This window comes from Ranitomeya imitator, chromosome 5 (genome assembly GCF_032444005.1).
Source record: "Ranitomeya imitator isolate aRanImi1 chromosome 5, aRanImi1.pri, whole genome shotgun sequence".
Classification (NCBI taxonomy): domain Eukaryota; kingdom Metazoa; phylum Chordata; class Amphibia; order Anura; family Dendrobatidae; genus Ranitomeya; species Ranitomeya imitator.
Window position 1 is genome coordinate 458,794,913 of NC_091286.1, and position 15,672 is coordinate 458,810,584.

The 15,672-nt window shown below is 40.8% G+C and overlaps 1 protein-coding gene across 2 annotated transcripts in view; it reads left to right on the plus strand.

Annotated features, from left to right (window-relative positions):
• The window catches only part of PEX5L (peroxisomal biogenesis factor 5 like), a 536,497-nt gene that overhangs the window by 360,584 nt on the left and 160,241 nt on the right, over positions 1 to 15,672 (plus strand). Inside the window, exon 2 of one of the 2 annotated variants that reach the window (XM_069727262.1) lies at positions 14,148 to 14,213. The exons of the other annotated variant lie outside the window; for it this stretch is intronic. Within the exon in view, the coding sequence (XP_069583363.1) occupies positions 14,148 to 14,213 (66 nt within the window). The remainder of the gene's footprint in view (positions 1 to 14,147; positions 14,214 to 15,672) is intronic. 2 annotated transcript variants of the gene reach the window in all.

The following is a 15,672-nucleotide window of genomic DNA, read 5'->3' on the forward strand; positions in this document are numbered from 1 at the left end:
GATGAATCTAGTTTTGCTGAACTGATTTTTACACTTGTAATTACTCATTTGCATTTCATGCCATTAGTCATAAGCATTGAAGTCCTCAACTTGGATATGAAGCTGGTAATAGATTGGCAAGCAAGAAGCAGCCTCCTACAGTCTAGAATTTTGCATGAAAAGCTTAACTAATACACTTCATTTACATTTATAGGTAATGTTTGCTAGAGTCATATAAAGTGAGTTCTTCATTATTATTTATTAGACAGCAAGGGAACCATGTACAATTATCCAGTGGGGACCATTTTCTGTTTATGCTCCTGGTAACAATTGTATTTTAGGTAACGTTCCCCCATTATGATCATCATTTTGTAGACAATGCATGTCTTCTCCAGATGCCTTTGATAGTTCTTGTTTAACAAGGGAAGACATATAAAAGGCTGTTAAAAATACACTGTATCAGATTTTCTGTGCTTGACAGACGGGAAGGCTGAATGGACTCCAGACACTGCTTGCATTGTCTATTTCTGGAGTGGTACGATTGAGCAGTTTTTTCTAATACAATATATTGCGAAGAGATGCATGATTTTTTTTTTACAGTACTTCTTAGCCACATGGTGAGACTCGGGAGGGACGGAACGCTTTTTGCCTCCTGGAACACAGTTTTTCCTAGAATAGTTGGCAGACTCCATATATTGAGCCATTACCATAGTCCTGAATATAGGGGTTTAGACACTCCAAAAATCATGAATTAACATAATCTATTATGGATGGGTACCATAAAGACAAGAAATGATTTCTACCTGACTTAACCCCTTAGTGACAGAGTCAATTTGGTACTTAATGACCAAGCCAATTTTTACAATTCTGACCACCGTCACTTTATGAAGTTATAGCTCTGGATCACTTCAATGTATCCCACTGATTCTGAGATTATTTTTTCAAGACATATTGTACTGCATGTTAGTGTTAAAATATCTTCGATATAACTTGCAGTTATTTATGAAAAAATTGGAAATTTGGCAAAAATTTTGAAAATTTTGCAATTTTCAAATTTTTTATTTTTATACACTTAAATTAGAGAGTGGTGTCACACAAAATAGTTAATAAATAACATTTCTCACATGTCTACTTTACATCAGCACAATTTTGGAAACATAATTTTTTTGTTAGGACGTTATAAGGGTTGAAAGTTGGCCAGCAATTTCTCATTTTTTCAGCAAAATTTACAAAATCATTTTTTATGGACCACCTCACATTTGAAATGAGTTTGGGGGATCAATATAACAGAAAATACCCCAAATTGACACCATTCTAAAAACTGCACCCCTCAAGGTGCGCAAAACCACATTCAATATGTTTATTAACCCTTCAGGGGCTTCATGAGAACTAAAGCAATGTGGAAGGAAAAAATGAACATTTTAATTTTTTCACAAAAAATTTACTTTGGAACCAATTTTTTTTTATTTTCACAAGGGTATCGGCAGAAAATAGACCACAAAATTTGTTGTGCAATTTCTCCTGAGTACACCGATACCCTATACGTGGAGGAAAGCCACTGTTTGGGTTCATGGCAGGGCTCAGAAGGGAGGGAGCATCTTTCGCATTTTGAACACAAAATTGGCCACCTTTGGTGGCATCATGTCACATTTGGAGACCCCCTGATGTACCTAAACAGTGTCAACCCCCAATTCTAACTCTAATCCTAACCCCAACACACCCTTAACCCTAATCCCAATCCTAACCATAACCCTAACCACAACCCTAACCCCAACACACCCCTAACCCTAATCCCAACCCTAACCGTAATCCCAACCATAACCACAACCCTAGCCCTAGCCCAACCCTAAATTTAGCCCAACCCTAACTTTAGCCCAACCCTAACTTTAGCCCAACCCTAACCCTAGCCTCAACCCTAACTTTAGCCCAACCCAAAACATAGCCCAACTCGAAACATAGCAAAACCCGAACCCTAGCCCAACCCTAACAATAGCCCAACCCTAACTTTAGTGTAATCCAGCTTTAGCCCAACCCTAACTTTACCCCAACTCTAATTTTAGCCCAACTCTAACCCTAATGGATAAATGGAAATAAATAAAAAAAATGTTATTATTTTTCCCTACCTAGGGGGGTTATAAGGGGTTTTTTTATTTACTATTTTTTTATTTTGATCATTGTGAAAGGGTCTATCACAGTGATCAAAATGAACCAAGAGGAAAATTTTCCTATTGTTCCCGGGTGCCGGCCGGCAGATCTCAGTGGGTGCACAGCGCACTGCACATGCACCCACCACTTTCTTCCTGGAAAAAGATGCTGGCAGCCCGGGGGACTTCATGGGGGATGCATGGATACCGGAGGTACCTGGGGGGATCGGGGAACCCCATGTCTCTTTGCTCTGATGTGCGAATCATGTTCTCTGGCGCTGAAGCATAAGTACCCTTAACTGCCTCCATTAAAAGATGTATCGGCGGTCATTAAGGGGTTAGAATATATATATATATATATATATATATATATTCATTTATTTTAACTCAGGTAGAAATCACTTCTTGTCTTTATGGTATCCATATACAGAGCTACTAAGTGATAGAAAAGCAGAATACACCCCTCAAGTGAACTTAACTTGGAATTTATACTCCTTTGGGAATTTATCTACAAGTGTAGTGATGATTTGACTCCATGGGTGTTTTCCAGAAACAAGCAGCAGTGGATACTGATGAGTGGAAATTTGAAAATCTGCTACTGTAGTGCCCGTATCTTTTGTAGTGCCCAGTAAATTGTAGTGCCCAGTAAGTTATGCCCAGCTTGTTCTTCTAGAGACATGCACCTGTAAATTAGGCAAGCTCTTATCGCTACAGAAATGCCGAGCATGTGAACTCTAAATGTGTTTTAGGCACACTGTGGGGCTTAGAAGGGAGTACGCATTTAGATTTGGACGTGCAGAATTTGCTGTATTTCTTTCGGAGAGTGTGAGGAGCTTGCCAAAAAACTAATGGTTATGCCAGCATGAGAACATCAGAGGAGGGCAGAGAGGAGGCGGAGCGGAGCGTGGCGCTGTTCAAGGTCCTGAACATTACTCTGTGCATCTGACCTGCATAGAGATCCAGAGAGACGCAGGTCTGATGACCACAGCATGCTGTCCTGGACTCTCTCCCTGACCTGTCACAGTGAGTACTCTGGCCTCAGTACACCCCACTACACAAAGCTGTAGCTTTATTAAAGGCCTATCCCAGGTGAGAATAGGGCAAGATGTTGGGCTTCATACACATGTGACATGTAGAGTGCACATGTGCATGAGGCCCTATATATTTTAATACAAGTTAAAGGGGTTGTCCAGAGTTGGGATTAAAGTCTGTAGTCGCTCTGTGTGACACAGCGTTCTACATGCCCTCACATAGCGCTGTGTGCACAATTCTCCAGGAGCGAGCAGGCAATTGTGTGACCGCAAGTGTGATTTGCATATTCCCGGCACATTCTGACTAGATGGGCACGGCCTCGATTAATGCAAGTGTATTGAGCGAGGCCGGACACATCTAGCCAAAATGTGGTTGCAGGAATGCAAATCATGTGCTTGGGGTCACACAACTGCCTGGTCACAGAGAATCCTGACAATGCCTACATCGTTACATAGAGTAACTGCAGACTTGAGCTCCAAGCCTGGACAACCTCTTTAAATAAGGCACATGTATATAATTGTAATGTGTAAACGCTATTAATAGTGTTCTACAGCTATGCAGCCGCATTTAAAGCTCAGCTATGGGAAGAAATTAACTTTAATCCTCCCGGCAGCCTCAGGCTGTGACAAGTCTACAGTCACAGCTCCGTACTTACTGAGCGGCAGCTGGAAGCATGTCCCGAGACTTTGACAGCTTGCTTTGCAGTGCATCAGTACACACCTGGCTGTACTGCTTCCATCTGCCACTCACCATGCACTGAGCAGTGACTGAAGCCGCGTCTCCCACTGAATGTCAGATGCTGCAGGTAGGAATAAAGTTAATTTCTTCCCAGTTGCTGGGCTGTCAGTGTAGCAGCTGAATGGCTTTCTAAGAGTATGTTTCCACGTTGCTTTGTGCACTGTGTACAGCCACAGCGTCCAATCCTCAGCGGCCAGATGTTACAGCATAGTGGAGGGGATCTTATGAAATCTCATCTCCACTATGCGTACAAACACGCAGGCGGCAGACCTGCGTAACTGGACATATGGCGTGTCTTTATAGACCGCAGCATGTCTATTTATCTTGCAGAAACGCTCAGTCTCCGCAAGATAAATAACACAGTCTATGCATAGGATACGGAGATTCCGTCTATGTTCAATGAACACAGGCAGAATCACCGTGCGCAAAAAAGGGGGCAGTGCTTTGGGCGAAGCTGCGTCCTCTCCTCAGCGTTTCCTGCAAGTGGAAACATACCCTAAGGATACGTGCAGACAATCAGTAATAGCTGTGGGTTGGACGCTGCGTACTTGTGCAGCATCAGAACCGCGGCAGCCAGATGTTACAGCTCAGTGGACGAGATTTCAAGAAATCCCATGTTTACTATGCGACCACAGACACCCGTGGATCACACGCTGACACTGACATGTGGCGCGTCTTTCAGGACCGCAATATGTCAATTTTTCTTGCGGAGATGCGAGCCTCCATAACAGAAATTACATCAATAGAATGTATTGGAGGGTGTGAATCCACATGGTTCAGTGATCACATGCGGATTCACCTGCGTTCAATAGACGGCAGCGCTATGGACACACGTCCAAAGTGCTACAATGTCTGGATCGTGGGCACAAAGCCTAAAGCTATTTACCTGCAGATTAACCACATACCTGCAGGTAAATAGCATTATCCGTCTTGACAGCAGCCTTCATTTTGACAACGACATGGGGCTCAGAGTGGAAGAACGGTGCCCGTGAAGGAAGTATAAGAGTAAGTTATTATTTAATGATATTTTCCAGTTATACGTTTTTGGCCTCTAATAGCCAGTAGTAGGTTCCAATAATAAAATAGGATGTTATGCACCCTCCCCAATTCCATGGCTACCTTTCTGCCTCTGCTATGATCTCTGGTTACTGAGTGCAGCAGACATCACCTCCGGAGCCAATGAGCTCAGCGACTCCGCTCCATGTAGACAGCATGAGCTGTTGAGCTCTGTGATTGGCAGCAGCAGTGATGTGAGCTGTAGTTGGACTGTCACTACTGCAGCCAGTAAACAGAGATCAGTGCAGTGGCGAAATGGTAGAGATACATTGGGGATGAGTAACATCATATTTTATTATTTTAATCCAGCGCTGGAGATTAAATGCTAGAAACTTATAAGTGTAAAACATCATGAAAGGAGTTATCTGGCCTTTTGGTTACAAGTAGTGATGAGTGAGTATACTTATTGCTCGGGTTTTCCCAAGCATGCTCTGGTGATCTCCGAGTATTTGTTATAGTGCTTGGAGATTTATTTTCTGTCACCGCTGCTGCATGATTTGCGGCTACTTGACAGCCTGAGTACATGTGGGGGTTGCTTGTTTTTTATGGAATTCCCACATGTATTCAGGCTGTCAAGTAGCCGCAAATCATGCAGCTGAGGCGACAGAAAATAAATCTCTGAGCACGCCCAAATACTCGGAGACCACCCGAGCATGCTTGAGGAAACCCGAGCAATGAGTATACTCGCTCACCACTAGTTACAAGTCACTCTGTGACTGCAGACTTTTGAATCCTCACAGCACATGCACTACTCGCTGTGGGGATTCTCAGCGCCAGGCAGACACATGACAGCAAGTATGCAATATGCAATCATTACATCACTAGTTAAAGTATATTATGTTAAAAAGACAATTAAAGTTGTCAAAATGTACTTGCTTTGCTGTAAGGGTAACATGTTGACTAGCTTCTAGTAGATTTTACTATAAAGCTTATTGTGACCTGTATTCCTACCCGTATATACTTCTACTTAAAAACGTATTTTCAAAAACACTAAAATATTCAGCTGAATTAAAGGGAACCTGTCACCCCCAGGCGTTTTTAACTAAAAGAACCACCCTGTACAGCACTAATGCTGCATTCTGTCAAAGGTGGCTCTTTTAGTTCGGGTCCCTGCAAACGCTACAATAATTGCTTTTATAATTTGTCCCTGATACCTTGAAATAGACCTGGGGGCATGTCTTTTCCCCTAGACAGAAACACCTCCCAGCAATCACTCAGGGACTGTGCGCGCCGGGCGCTGCCTCCTCTTCCTTTAGTAGCGTCCCCAGCACCTGCGCTGTAAGTTCGAAGGGCAGCGCAACTGCGCAAGCCCGAAAAAAAACTTACAGAGCAGGCTTCGGGGACGCTAATGAAGGAAGAGGAGGCGGCACATCATGTTTTCAGGATTAGCTTAGTGTTGCAGTTTCTGATGCCTTGATTATAATTTTCACCTGTGCAATGCTGAGGAAATCCAGGAAACATGATCTGTTTGGGGGTAGGGGATGAAACTGGTGTAGAACCTTTTTTTTCCGTCCAGTGAAATGAAGTGATCACCTATCCACTAGGACCTGCACCAACCTGGAGAACAGGGCACCTCTCTTCCTGTTGGAATGGCGCCGCAGTGCACATGCCTGATCGCTACGCCATTAGTTCTCTATGGGACTGCTGAGTGCAGCACTTGTCTTTTACTAGTAACCCCATAGAGACTTAATGAAGTAGTGGTTGGGCATAAACTCTGTTGCAGACTGTACTCCTTTCTGCCAAATCAGTGCAGGTCCTATCAGTCGGCCCTCCCACAGGTCTGTTGTCTAAGTGATTGGCTTTGTTTCACCAGACAACCCTAGATCTTAACACTTTCTTGAATTGGAAGGAAATAAAAATTATTTAGATGTGTTGCACTTGGGTTCCGATTGTGCTCTTCATTCTTTTGTTTATTTTCAGACTCGCATTCTTTCTTTTACAGCACCTTGAAAGGGTTGTCCAGGATTGAGCTCCAAGTCTGAAGTCACTGTGACTACAGACTTTCTTTTATCCTGACAGTGGGTTGAGGGCACACTGTCAAGATTTCCCAGTATTGCCAGTGAGAGCAGGCAGTTGTGTGACAAAGTGTGCAAATTGCATACTTGCTGTCACCTACTCGATGAGAAGCCAAGAACGTCTAGTCTACACGTGACCTCATGTATGCAAATCACATCCTCATGGCTCCATGATGGCCCACTCTCGCCAGTAATACAGGGGGATCCTGATGGTGTGCCCACCACACGCTGTTAATATAAAGTCTGCTGTCAGGGACTCCAAACTTTTAGCAGAAGACCAGACAACCCATTTAAAGTATCTTTACTTTTTGTGCTGACACACTGTTGCAGAGGAGTTTGAGTATTTCCCCCACTCTACCTTTTGCAGTTTGCCACGACAGGTGATGAGTTCTCCTTCAATGGAAGTCTTCAAACAGAGGCTGGACAGACATCTGTCTGAGATAGTTTAGTGAATCCTGCATTGAGCAGGGGGTTGGACACGATGAACCTTTGAGATCCCTTCCAACTCTAACATTCTGTGATTCTTATGCATACATAAGGCAAGATCCAAGATTGGAAATCAGGTAAATCAATCATTCCACTACTCTCGTTAGTGTCTTAGGCCTCTTTCACACTTCCGTCTTTTCAGATCCGTCACAATCCATCAATTTTTGAGAATACAGAATCCTGCAAAAAAATTTGGATCCTGCATTTTCCCATAGACTTGTATTAGCGACAGATTGTGATGGATGGCCATCCGTTTCATCCGTCGTGCACTGGATCCGTCGTAAAATAGCCGTCCATCGTGCAGAGAAAACGTTCATTGTAACGTTTTTTGTGCACATCGGAAAATCGGTTGCTGACCGTCATACACAGGAATCCAGCGACAGATCCAGTTTTTCCCTTCTGAGCATGCCCGGAAAGATTTTCAGTCCGGGAAAAAGTCTCTCTCTCTCTCTCTCTCTCTCTCGTCCCCAGACATTTGAATTCCAGAAATTTTTCATTGACAAATCCGAACGACACATCCGTCATTTCACAGGATCCGTCGCACACGTTTTTCACTATTTTCATAACGTCTGTCCATACGTCATTTCACTACACGTTGACGAAAGCAAGAAAACGGAAGTGTGAAAGTAGTTTTAGGGGCCCAAAGTCATTTTTCTCTCTGTCACAAGTCCCATTGTGTGGATGGGGATAGTAGACCTAGCTGAGCTGTCCCCACTGGGGATCTCACATGCAGGCCCAGGTGATGGGTTTGTCCTGAGGAAAATACCTTCACCAATGCACAATTAGCATTTGGGGAGGGTGTGAACACCTCTGCCCATTCAAGGGGCTAATCAAAGGAGAGGGAGAACAATAAGGGAGTGAGTTAGTCCAGTGATGTCAAGGGGTGAGGATCTATTGTTGAGGTTCTGGTGCCCATGTATGGATGGCCTATGGAGTTTGGAGATTGGTTGCTGGCTGGGCTAAATATATGTGTGCTGTCACACACTAAGAGATGTTTTTTTTTTCAAAAACTAGTGCATCGCCATATTTTAAGAGCTATAATTTTTCCGTATTTCTGTAGACAGTCATGTCTGGCCTTGTTTTTTGCAGGACAGTTTGACGTTTTATTTTTGATCGCTTTCTATTCTCAACTTTTGGGAGACAGAATGAACAAAAAGTAGCAATTCAGGAATTTTTCTAAGGTTTTTAATGACATGATTACGTGGTAAGTTTGATAAGGCAGCTTTATTCTTCTGATCAGTACGATAACAGCAATACCACATTTATATCACTTTTTTATGTTTTGGTACTTTTACACAATAAAAACAATTTTATAGAAAAAAATAGATATTTTTGCATCCTTTTATTCGGAAAGCTATAACTTTTTATTTTCCCGCTAATGGAGCTGTATGGCGGCTTGTTTTTTGTGGGACAACATGACGTTTTCAGCGATAACATTTTTATTTACATTTGCCTTTTTTATTGCATTTTGTTCCACTTTTTGTTTGGCAGTATATTGGAAAAGCATATTTTTTATGTTGTTCACTGCAGGGGTTAACTAGTGGGACAGATTTATAGGTCAAATTGGGCCAGACGCACCAATACCAAATATGTGTACTTTTTTTGTTTTGTTTTTTAAGAAAAATACTTATTTAACGGTACAAATAATGCAAAGAAAACAAGTTCATAAACATTTAGAAAAACAATACTAATGTTTTAACTCAGGAAGGGTTCAGAAATCAATAACAAGGATCTCTAAAATATAACTTTTAATAGACAAAGTTAAAAACATGTTTAAATTTGTAAGTAGGAATGTTCCAAAAAAGGAATAATGAACAGGGAAAAATTACAATGTGTCCTAATAATATAAGCCCTAGTAAACCACTGAGCTGAAACCTGCCTGTCAGTGGAGATTGGCACCCTACGTTTCTGTGGTTGGCACCCCCACTCCTCGATAGCTCTCCCTGATATCCCTAATAATCCCTAAATAGGAAAAAGGTGTCCCAATACACCCCGTTACCCATGAAAAAACACAAAAAACTTGCGAAAAATATGCAAATTGTCTCTTCAAAAAGGAAGAGGACAAGAACTCTAGTGCCACCTATTGTAAGTAGCAATCCTAACAGGGTCGACATTGACTGTTAGGTGGCACTAGAGTTCTAATCCTCTTCCTCTCTGAAGAGACAATTTGCATATTTCCCAGAGGAGCATTGCGGCTTTAAGTCTCCTCACCTCGACATGCTTAACATGTCACTCTCTGCAAGGAGAAACGATACTTCTTGGATCCTAGTGAAAAATAAAATTCAAAAAAAGAAAAAAATTAAATAAACAATGTTAAATGTCCTCATTAATGACAATTTCAATATTATAGGGGACATAGATAGTTAGGCTATATAAATAAATGACATTTGTAGCCTATTGCATATGTTTATGGGATATTTCTGTACACCATGGATGCCTGACTGAGGCCCTCATTTACATGGGAATCTCTGCTATTGAACTGCAAAATACGTCAGCGGTCCGATGAGTATATGACTATTTGATATACTCGCTTGTCTTTTTTGTGCCACTTTGTGTTCATCCCTGTATATCTTCTATTATGGATGTGGTTTGATTAGTGGCTGATAATGAGATCCCATGTTGCTTTTTTCATTTTAGTGAGACAATGAGAGGAAAGTTTCATATTATTGATGCCTGATTGAGACCCCTATTCATATGGGAATCCCTATGACTGAACTGCAAAACAGATGAGTACATGACTATTGCGGTATGCTCATGTTTTTCTGTGCCACATTGAGTATTATTTATGGTCCTATTATGGATAAGTGGCCACTAACGGGATCCCATGCTATGATTGTGCAGTATTTTTAGTGGGATAATGAGAGGCGTTCTCTGAGTATATTACTATTACACCTTGTTTACCCACACTGTTACAATATTTGTGATACCATCGTTCTCTATCATATAAATTTCAATAGGCTAAAAATGTCATTTATTTAAATAGCCTATCTATCTATGTCCCCTATAATATTGGAATTGTCATAAGGACATTTAACATTGTTTATTTTATTTTTTTATTTTATTTTTCAATAGTTTTTTTGTGTTTTTCATGGGTAACTGGGTGTATTGGGACACATTTTTCCTGTTTATGGATTATCAGGGATATCAGGGAGATCCAGTGAGTAGTGGGGGCGCCAACTGCAGAAACTTAGGGTGCCAACCTCCACCGACAGGCAGTTTTCCGCTCGGTGGTTTACTAGGGCTTATTAGGACACGTTGTATTTTTCCCTGTTCATTATTCCTTTTTTTCGGAACATTCCTACCTACAAATTTATACAAGTTTTTAACTTTATGTGTATGAAAAGTTATATTTTAGAGATCCTTGTTCTTTATGGTTTTGTTGTTTGTCTCGGATCTTACATTATTGTTCCTTGGCTGTTTATCCCTTTAGATGCTGCTGTCAAAAGTGACTTTCAGCATCTAGATGGTTAACAGAGTGTGAGGTCTTAACCCCATTGGCACCCTGAGATCATGATTGTGTGGTCCTGATAGTTGTCATGGCAGTTAACAGCCAAATAACGGCCTTAGAGTTTGCCGGCTACAGCGACCTGTTGAGAAGTTAGCAACATTTAGGTGGTAAACATAACAGCCATTTTTTATTAATTTCTGAAAAGCACCTGAAGTTAACCCTTCTTGACAGCAGTTTTGAATATGTTGGGGGGCGCTGTTTTTAAAATGGCATCACTTTTGGTGATTTTCCATTATATAGGTCCCTCAAGGTCACTCCAAACCTGAATAGGTCCCTAAAAACTAAGTTTTGAGAATTTCTTTGGAAAAATGAAAAATTACTGCTACAATTTTAAACCTTCTAACATCCTAACAACATAAACATTTTACAGATGGTGCTGATGTGAAGCAGACGTAGGGTGGATGTTATATAATTACTATTTTTTGTGGCATGACTATCTTGATTAAAGGGATAATGTTTAGAACTTTTTGTCAAATTTATGATATCATCTATAAATAAATGCAGAACATATTGACTTGAATTTACCATTATCATAATATATAACGTGTCACAAAAAAACATTCTCAAAATCACTGGGATATGTTGAAACATTCCAGAGTTATTTCTCCATAAAGTAACACTAGTCAGATATGAAATATTAGGCCCGGTCACTAAGAGGTTAAGATAGCTTTCACATTCAGTGGCTCAGCATTTTTCTGAGTTAGTAAAAAAAGGTTTGAACTCACTGTGAAATAGTAATATTTTATGGCAATTTGATACCCAAGCGCAGATATTGAAGACTTAAAGAAAATGTAATGTAATGCTATGTAATCTGGGAGCAGAATGAAATAGAGGAGGAGAACATGATTCCAGGGACTTGTCACTTACTGGGCTGTGTTTTACTGTTTCAATAAAAACATTGTTTTAACATCCGGAGATTATCACTGGAGGACTAGGTGTCTCGTGCCTCCTGGTCCAACCCCTCCCCGACCTCTGACCAGCTGCTGTCTCCCAATATACAGTGTATACAGAAGAGATTATCAGTGGGATTATACATAGCTCAACATTCTGTACTTCTATTACAACTGCTGCACCCAGGAAACTATGTGATACATCACTGGCATCAGGGAATCTGTCCCTAAATCATGCTGCTGTCTAATTACATAACAAAATATAGCGGACAGCATGCTTATACAGATACAAAACCTTTCCCATGGACGCAATGATTGTTACCGAAGAGCATTGTCTCTGCAGGTGCACCCCATTAGGCCAGGGTCACACTTGTATGTGCAATGCGAGAAACTCGCACGAGTCTTTCGCATCAGTATCCGGCACTGCTGCCGGCACTCAGGACCGTAGCGTTCAGCTGCATAGAAATACATGCATCCGCACACTCCAGTCCTCAGTGCCGGATATTGATCCGAGAGACTCGTGTAAGTTTCTTGGATAACACTCGCAAGTGTGACCCCGGCCTTAGCCCTATAATCAGGTGCATACTTATTACTCAAGAATTAGAAATTTCAAACATAATTCTCCAACAAGCAGAACATCATGAATTATAAACAGGTATTGCCTTCAGGTGATATTGAAATATTCCATCAAAATCATAAAAGGGTTTTCCCTGCACTAATGTAATAGTCACCCAAGTAATATAACCCCCCCCCCCCCCCCCAAGATACTCCTAAGCAATATTCCAGTGATGTCGGTGTCTGCATGACATTGTTATGTTACATGAGTCAATTAGTGCCCATAGATGGGTTGCAGCGTTCGCATTTTCCTCGAACGTCTTAGTTTCCCCTATGGCAACAGGAACACATGGGCTACTTGCACAGTGAACAAGTCTGTAGGAACATTCTCACACACCACCAAGAAACTTGAAGACACAAAAGAGCATAGCAAAACCAAAAACACTTGGTTGCAAAAAATCACAGTAATCCGCAAGTGCTAGTAAAAAGATGTAAAAAACAGGTTATTTGGTTGACACGTTTTTTGCAAAGAATGTATGCTAAGCTGCTCCACCAAACGTCAAGGTATACCCATATCAGAGCAGTCCTAACTGATGTATGCAATCCCTATCTGATGTATTTAAAAACCAGATCATTTGTATATTACCTGTGTGAACAGGGTTCAGAGAGGAAAAGTCCATGTGGACATGCTGAGTGGAACAGCTTTTGTGCAGATAACCCAAGAGGAGTGGTGGGTAACTCCCTAGTCTTGTAGACACAAGAGAACAATTATGGAAACAGGAACACATGGGCTACTTGCACTGTGAACAAGTCTGTAGGAACATGCTCACACACCATCAAGAAACTTGAAGTCTGCTCTTTTGTGTCTTCAAGTTTCTTGGTGGTGTGTGAGCATGTTCCTACAGATTTGTTCACAGTGCAAGTAGCCCATGGGTTCCTGTTTCCATAATTGTTCTCTTGTGTCTACAAGACTAGGGAGCTACCCACCACTCCTCTTGGGTTATCTGCACAAAAGCTGTTCCACTCAGCATGTCCACATGGACTTTTCCTCTCTGAACCCTGTTCACACAGATAATATACAAATGATCAGGTTTTTAAATACATCAGATAGGGATTGCATACATCAGTTAGGACTGCTCTGATATGGGTATACCTTGACGTTTGGTGGAGCAGCTTAGTATACATTTTTTGCAAAAAACGTGTCAACCAAATACCCTGTTTTTTACATCTTTTTACTAGCACTTGCGGATTACTGTGATTTTTTTAAACTGAGTGTTTTTGGTTTTAGTATTCTCTTTTGTGTCTTCAAGTCTTAGTTTCCCCTGATGGAAGAGTGAGTGCTGCAACCCATCAGTGGCTGCTGATTGGCTGCAGTGGTCAGTGATGTCTTGATATCTCCGGAATACCTGGTGCTAACATTGCTGGATCGGAGCTGGTCCAGAAGGTGAGTGTAAGGTTACTTGGGGTACCACATTATTTAAGAATGGCTTATCCAAGTTGCTGACCACCCCTATAGCTGTAGATAGAAGCATTGGCGCAGATGATTGTCAAGACAGCACCGCGTCACACCAAAGTGTCATGTGTGTTATAAGGAATACAATAGAAGACAGCATGCTTTATTTCTTATCACATTCATAATTGAATACATATATGTAGTTCTCAAGCAAATCTACTGCATCTCTATTCTCCATGGTTGCTTAACGGCGACAGATGTGATCTAATAAAGTGTCATGGCTTTTTTCAGGTAGTAGGTGTGACCTTGAAGAAAAAGTGGTTCAATCTTCCAAAAAGTGACTTGACCCCAATTTTGGTGGGTTGTTTTTCTATACAAGGAAACTATTCACTTGCATGCATAGCTGTTAAAACCATATAGATGTGCTCTAGATTGCTTTGTGTCGGAGTATAATAATGTTTGCATTTAGATGCATGCCGATAGATATAATAAATGTAGGCTAGGCTATGAATGAAATATACTAATACTCCGTAATCTTTAATCAATGATCAGTATGCATTTGCAGTACACCATTTATTAATAACGAACTACCCATAATGTCGTAAAGATAACTACCGTAATCATAGAGCAAGGAGACGCTGGTCTTTATTCATCTCAGCATGATAACGTCCATTTCTAATAGAAATTATAATAATAAGTAGATTTGTGTTATATTGATTTGTACTTCTGCAAATTTAATCTGCAACTTACACACAGTGGATGCAACTATTGTTGGTATGCTCGTGCTTTCTGTCAATTTACTGTAAAATAAATCACTGGCATATAACAAATAGTAGATAAAAACAGGCCATCTATCCCCCCAACACACTAAAGAGGACCTGTCACTTGCCATGCATATATTCACACATATATACAGTATATATGTTTTTATCTGGTCTTTTGTTATCAATTTTCTTCGATCTGGCATTATTTTTCTTTTATTTTTGTGCCTCGCCTTTTTTGAGATGAGGTCCTCCTTTCCTGTATACAAATTTAGTTTTTTTTCAGCCAACTGGGTGTGGTCCTCACGAAGATTCCAATAGAAAAGAACTGATGACCACACCCACTTGGCTTAAAAGACAATATTTACAGATAGGAAAGAGGAATCACATTTTGGGAATAAAGAGGCACAGGAACAAAACAAAAATCATCGGAATAAAAAAAGGCAAGTAAAAAAGCATTGTTATGGCAAGTGATAGGCCCTCTTTAAAGTGAAGTTCAAGAGGCCGCACATTGACCTAGGACATAGCAGCTTTGGGGAACACTGTAGGCAAAACTGCCCTTGAGTGCATTTTGGAAAAATTGTGTTTCAGACCTTAAAATGGTTTCTCCTCTGTGTGTGCTGTAGACAATGCATAAGTTTCCTACGTCCAATGCTATTGACTGTGTTTCTCATTGTGTATAATGTGTTAAAGCTGCATTTCAGTAAAGAAAAAGTGTCCACATCAATGTGGTTGGTAAATGGGGATCATGCCAAATTCCGAAATGGTTCTAAAATCTTCTCATATCTTAGATAAATATTACCATGGAATATTACTAAGGAATTATCTAGCCCGATCCTTAATAGAGTGGGCTGCGAGTGTTATTTTGACATGGGTTATGGATAGTGATGAGTTCATCGCTAAGTCCATGTTGGTAAATAATTCATCATTACATAACCCATGGTTAAATCATTTTGTTTATAAACTATTATTATGCAATTGAAAAATAAAGAGATCTACTCAGTAGAGATGAATGAACCTGCCAAAACTTGATTCTTTAGAATTTCTCAAAATTG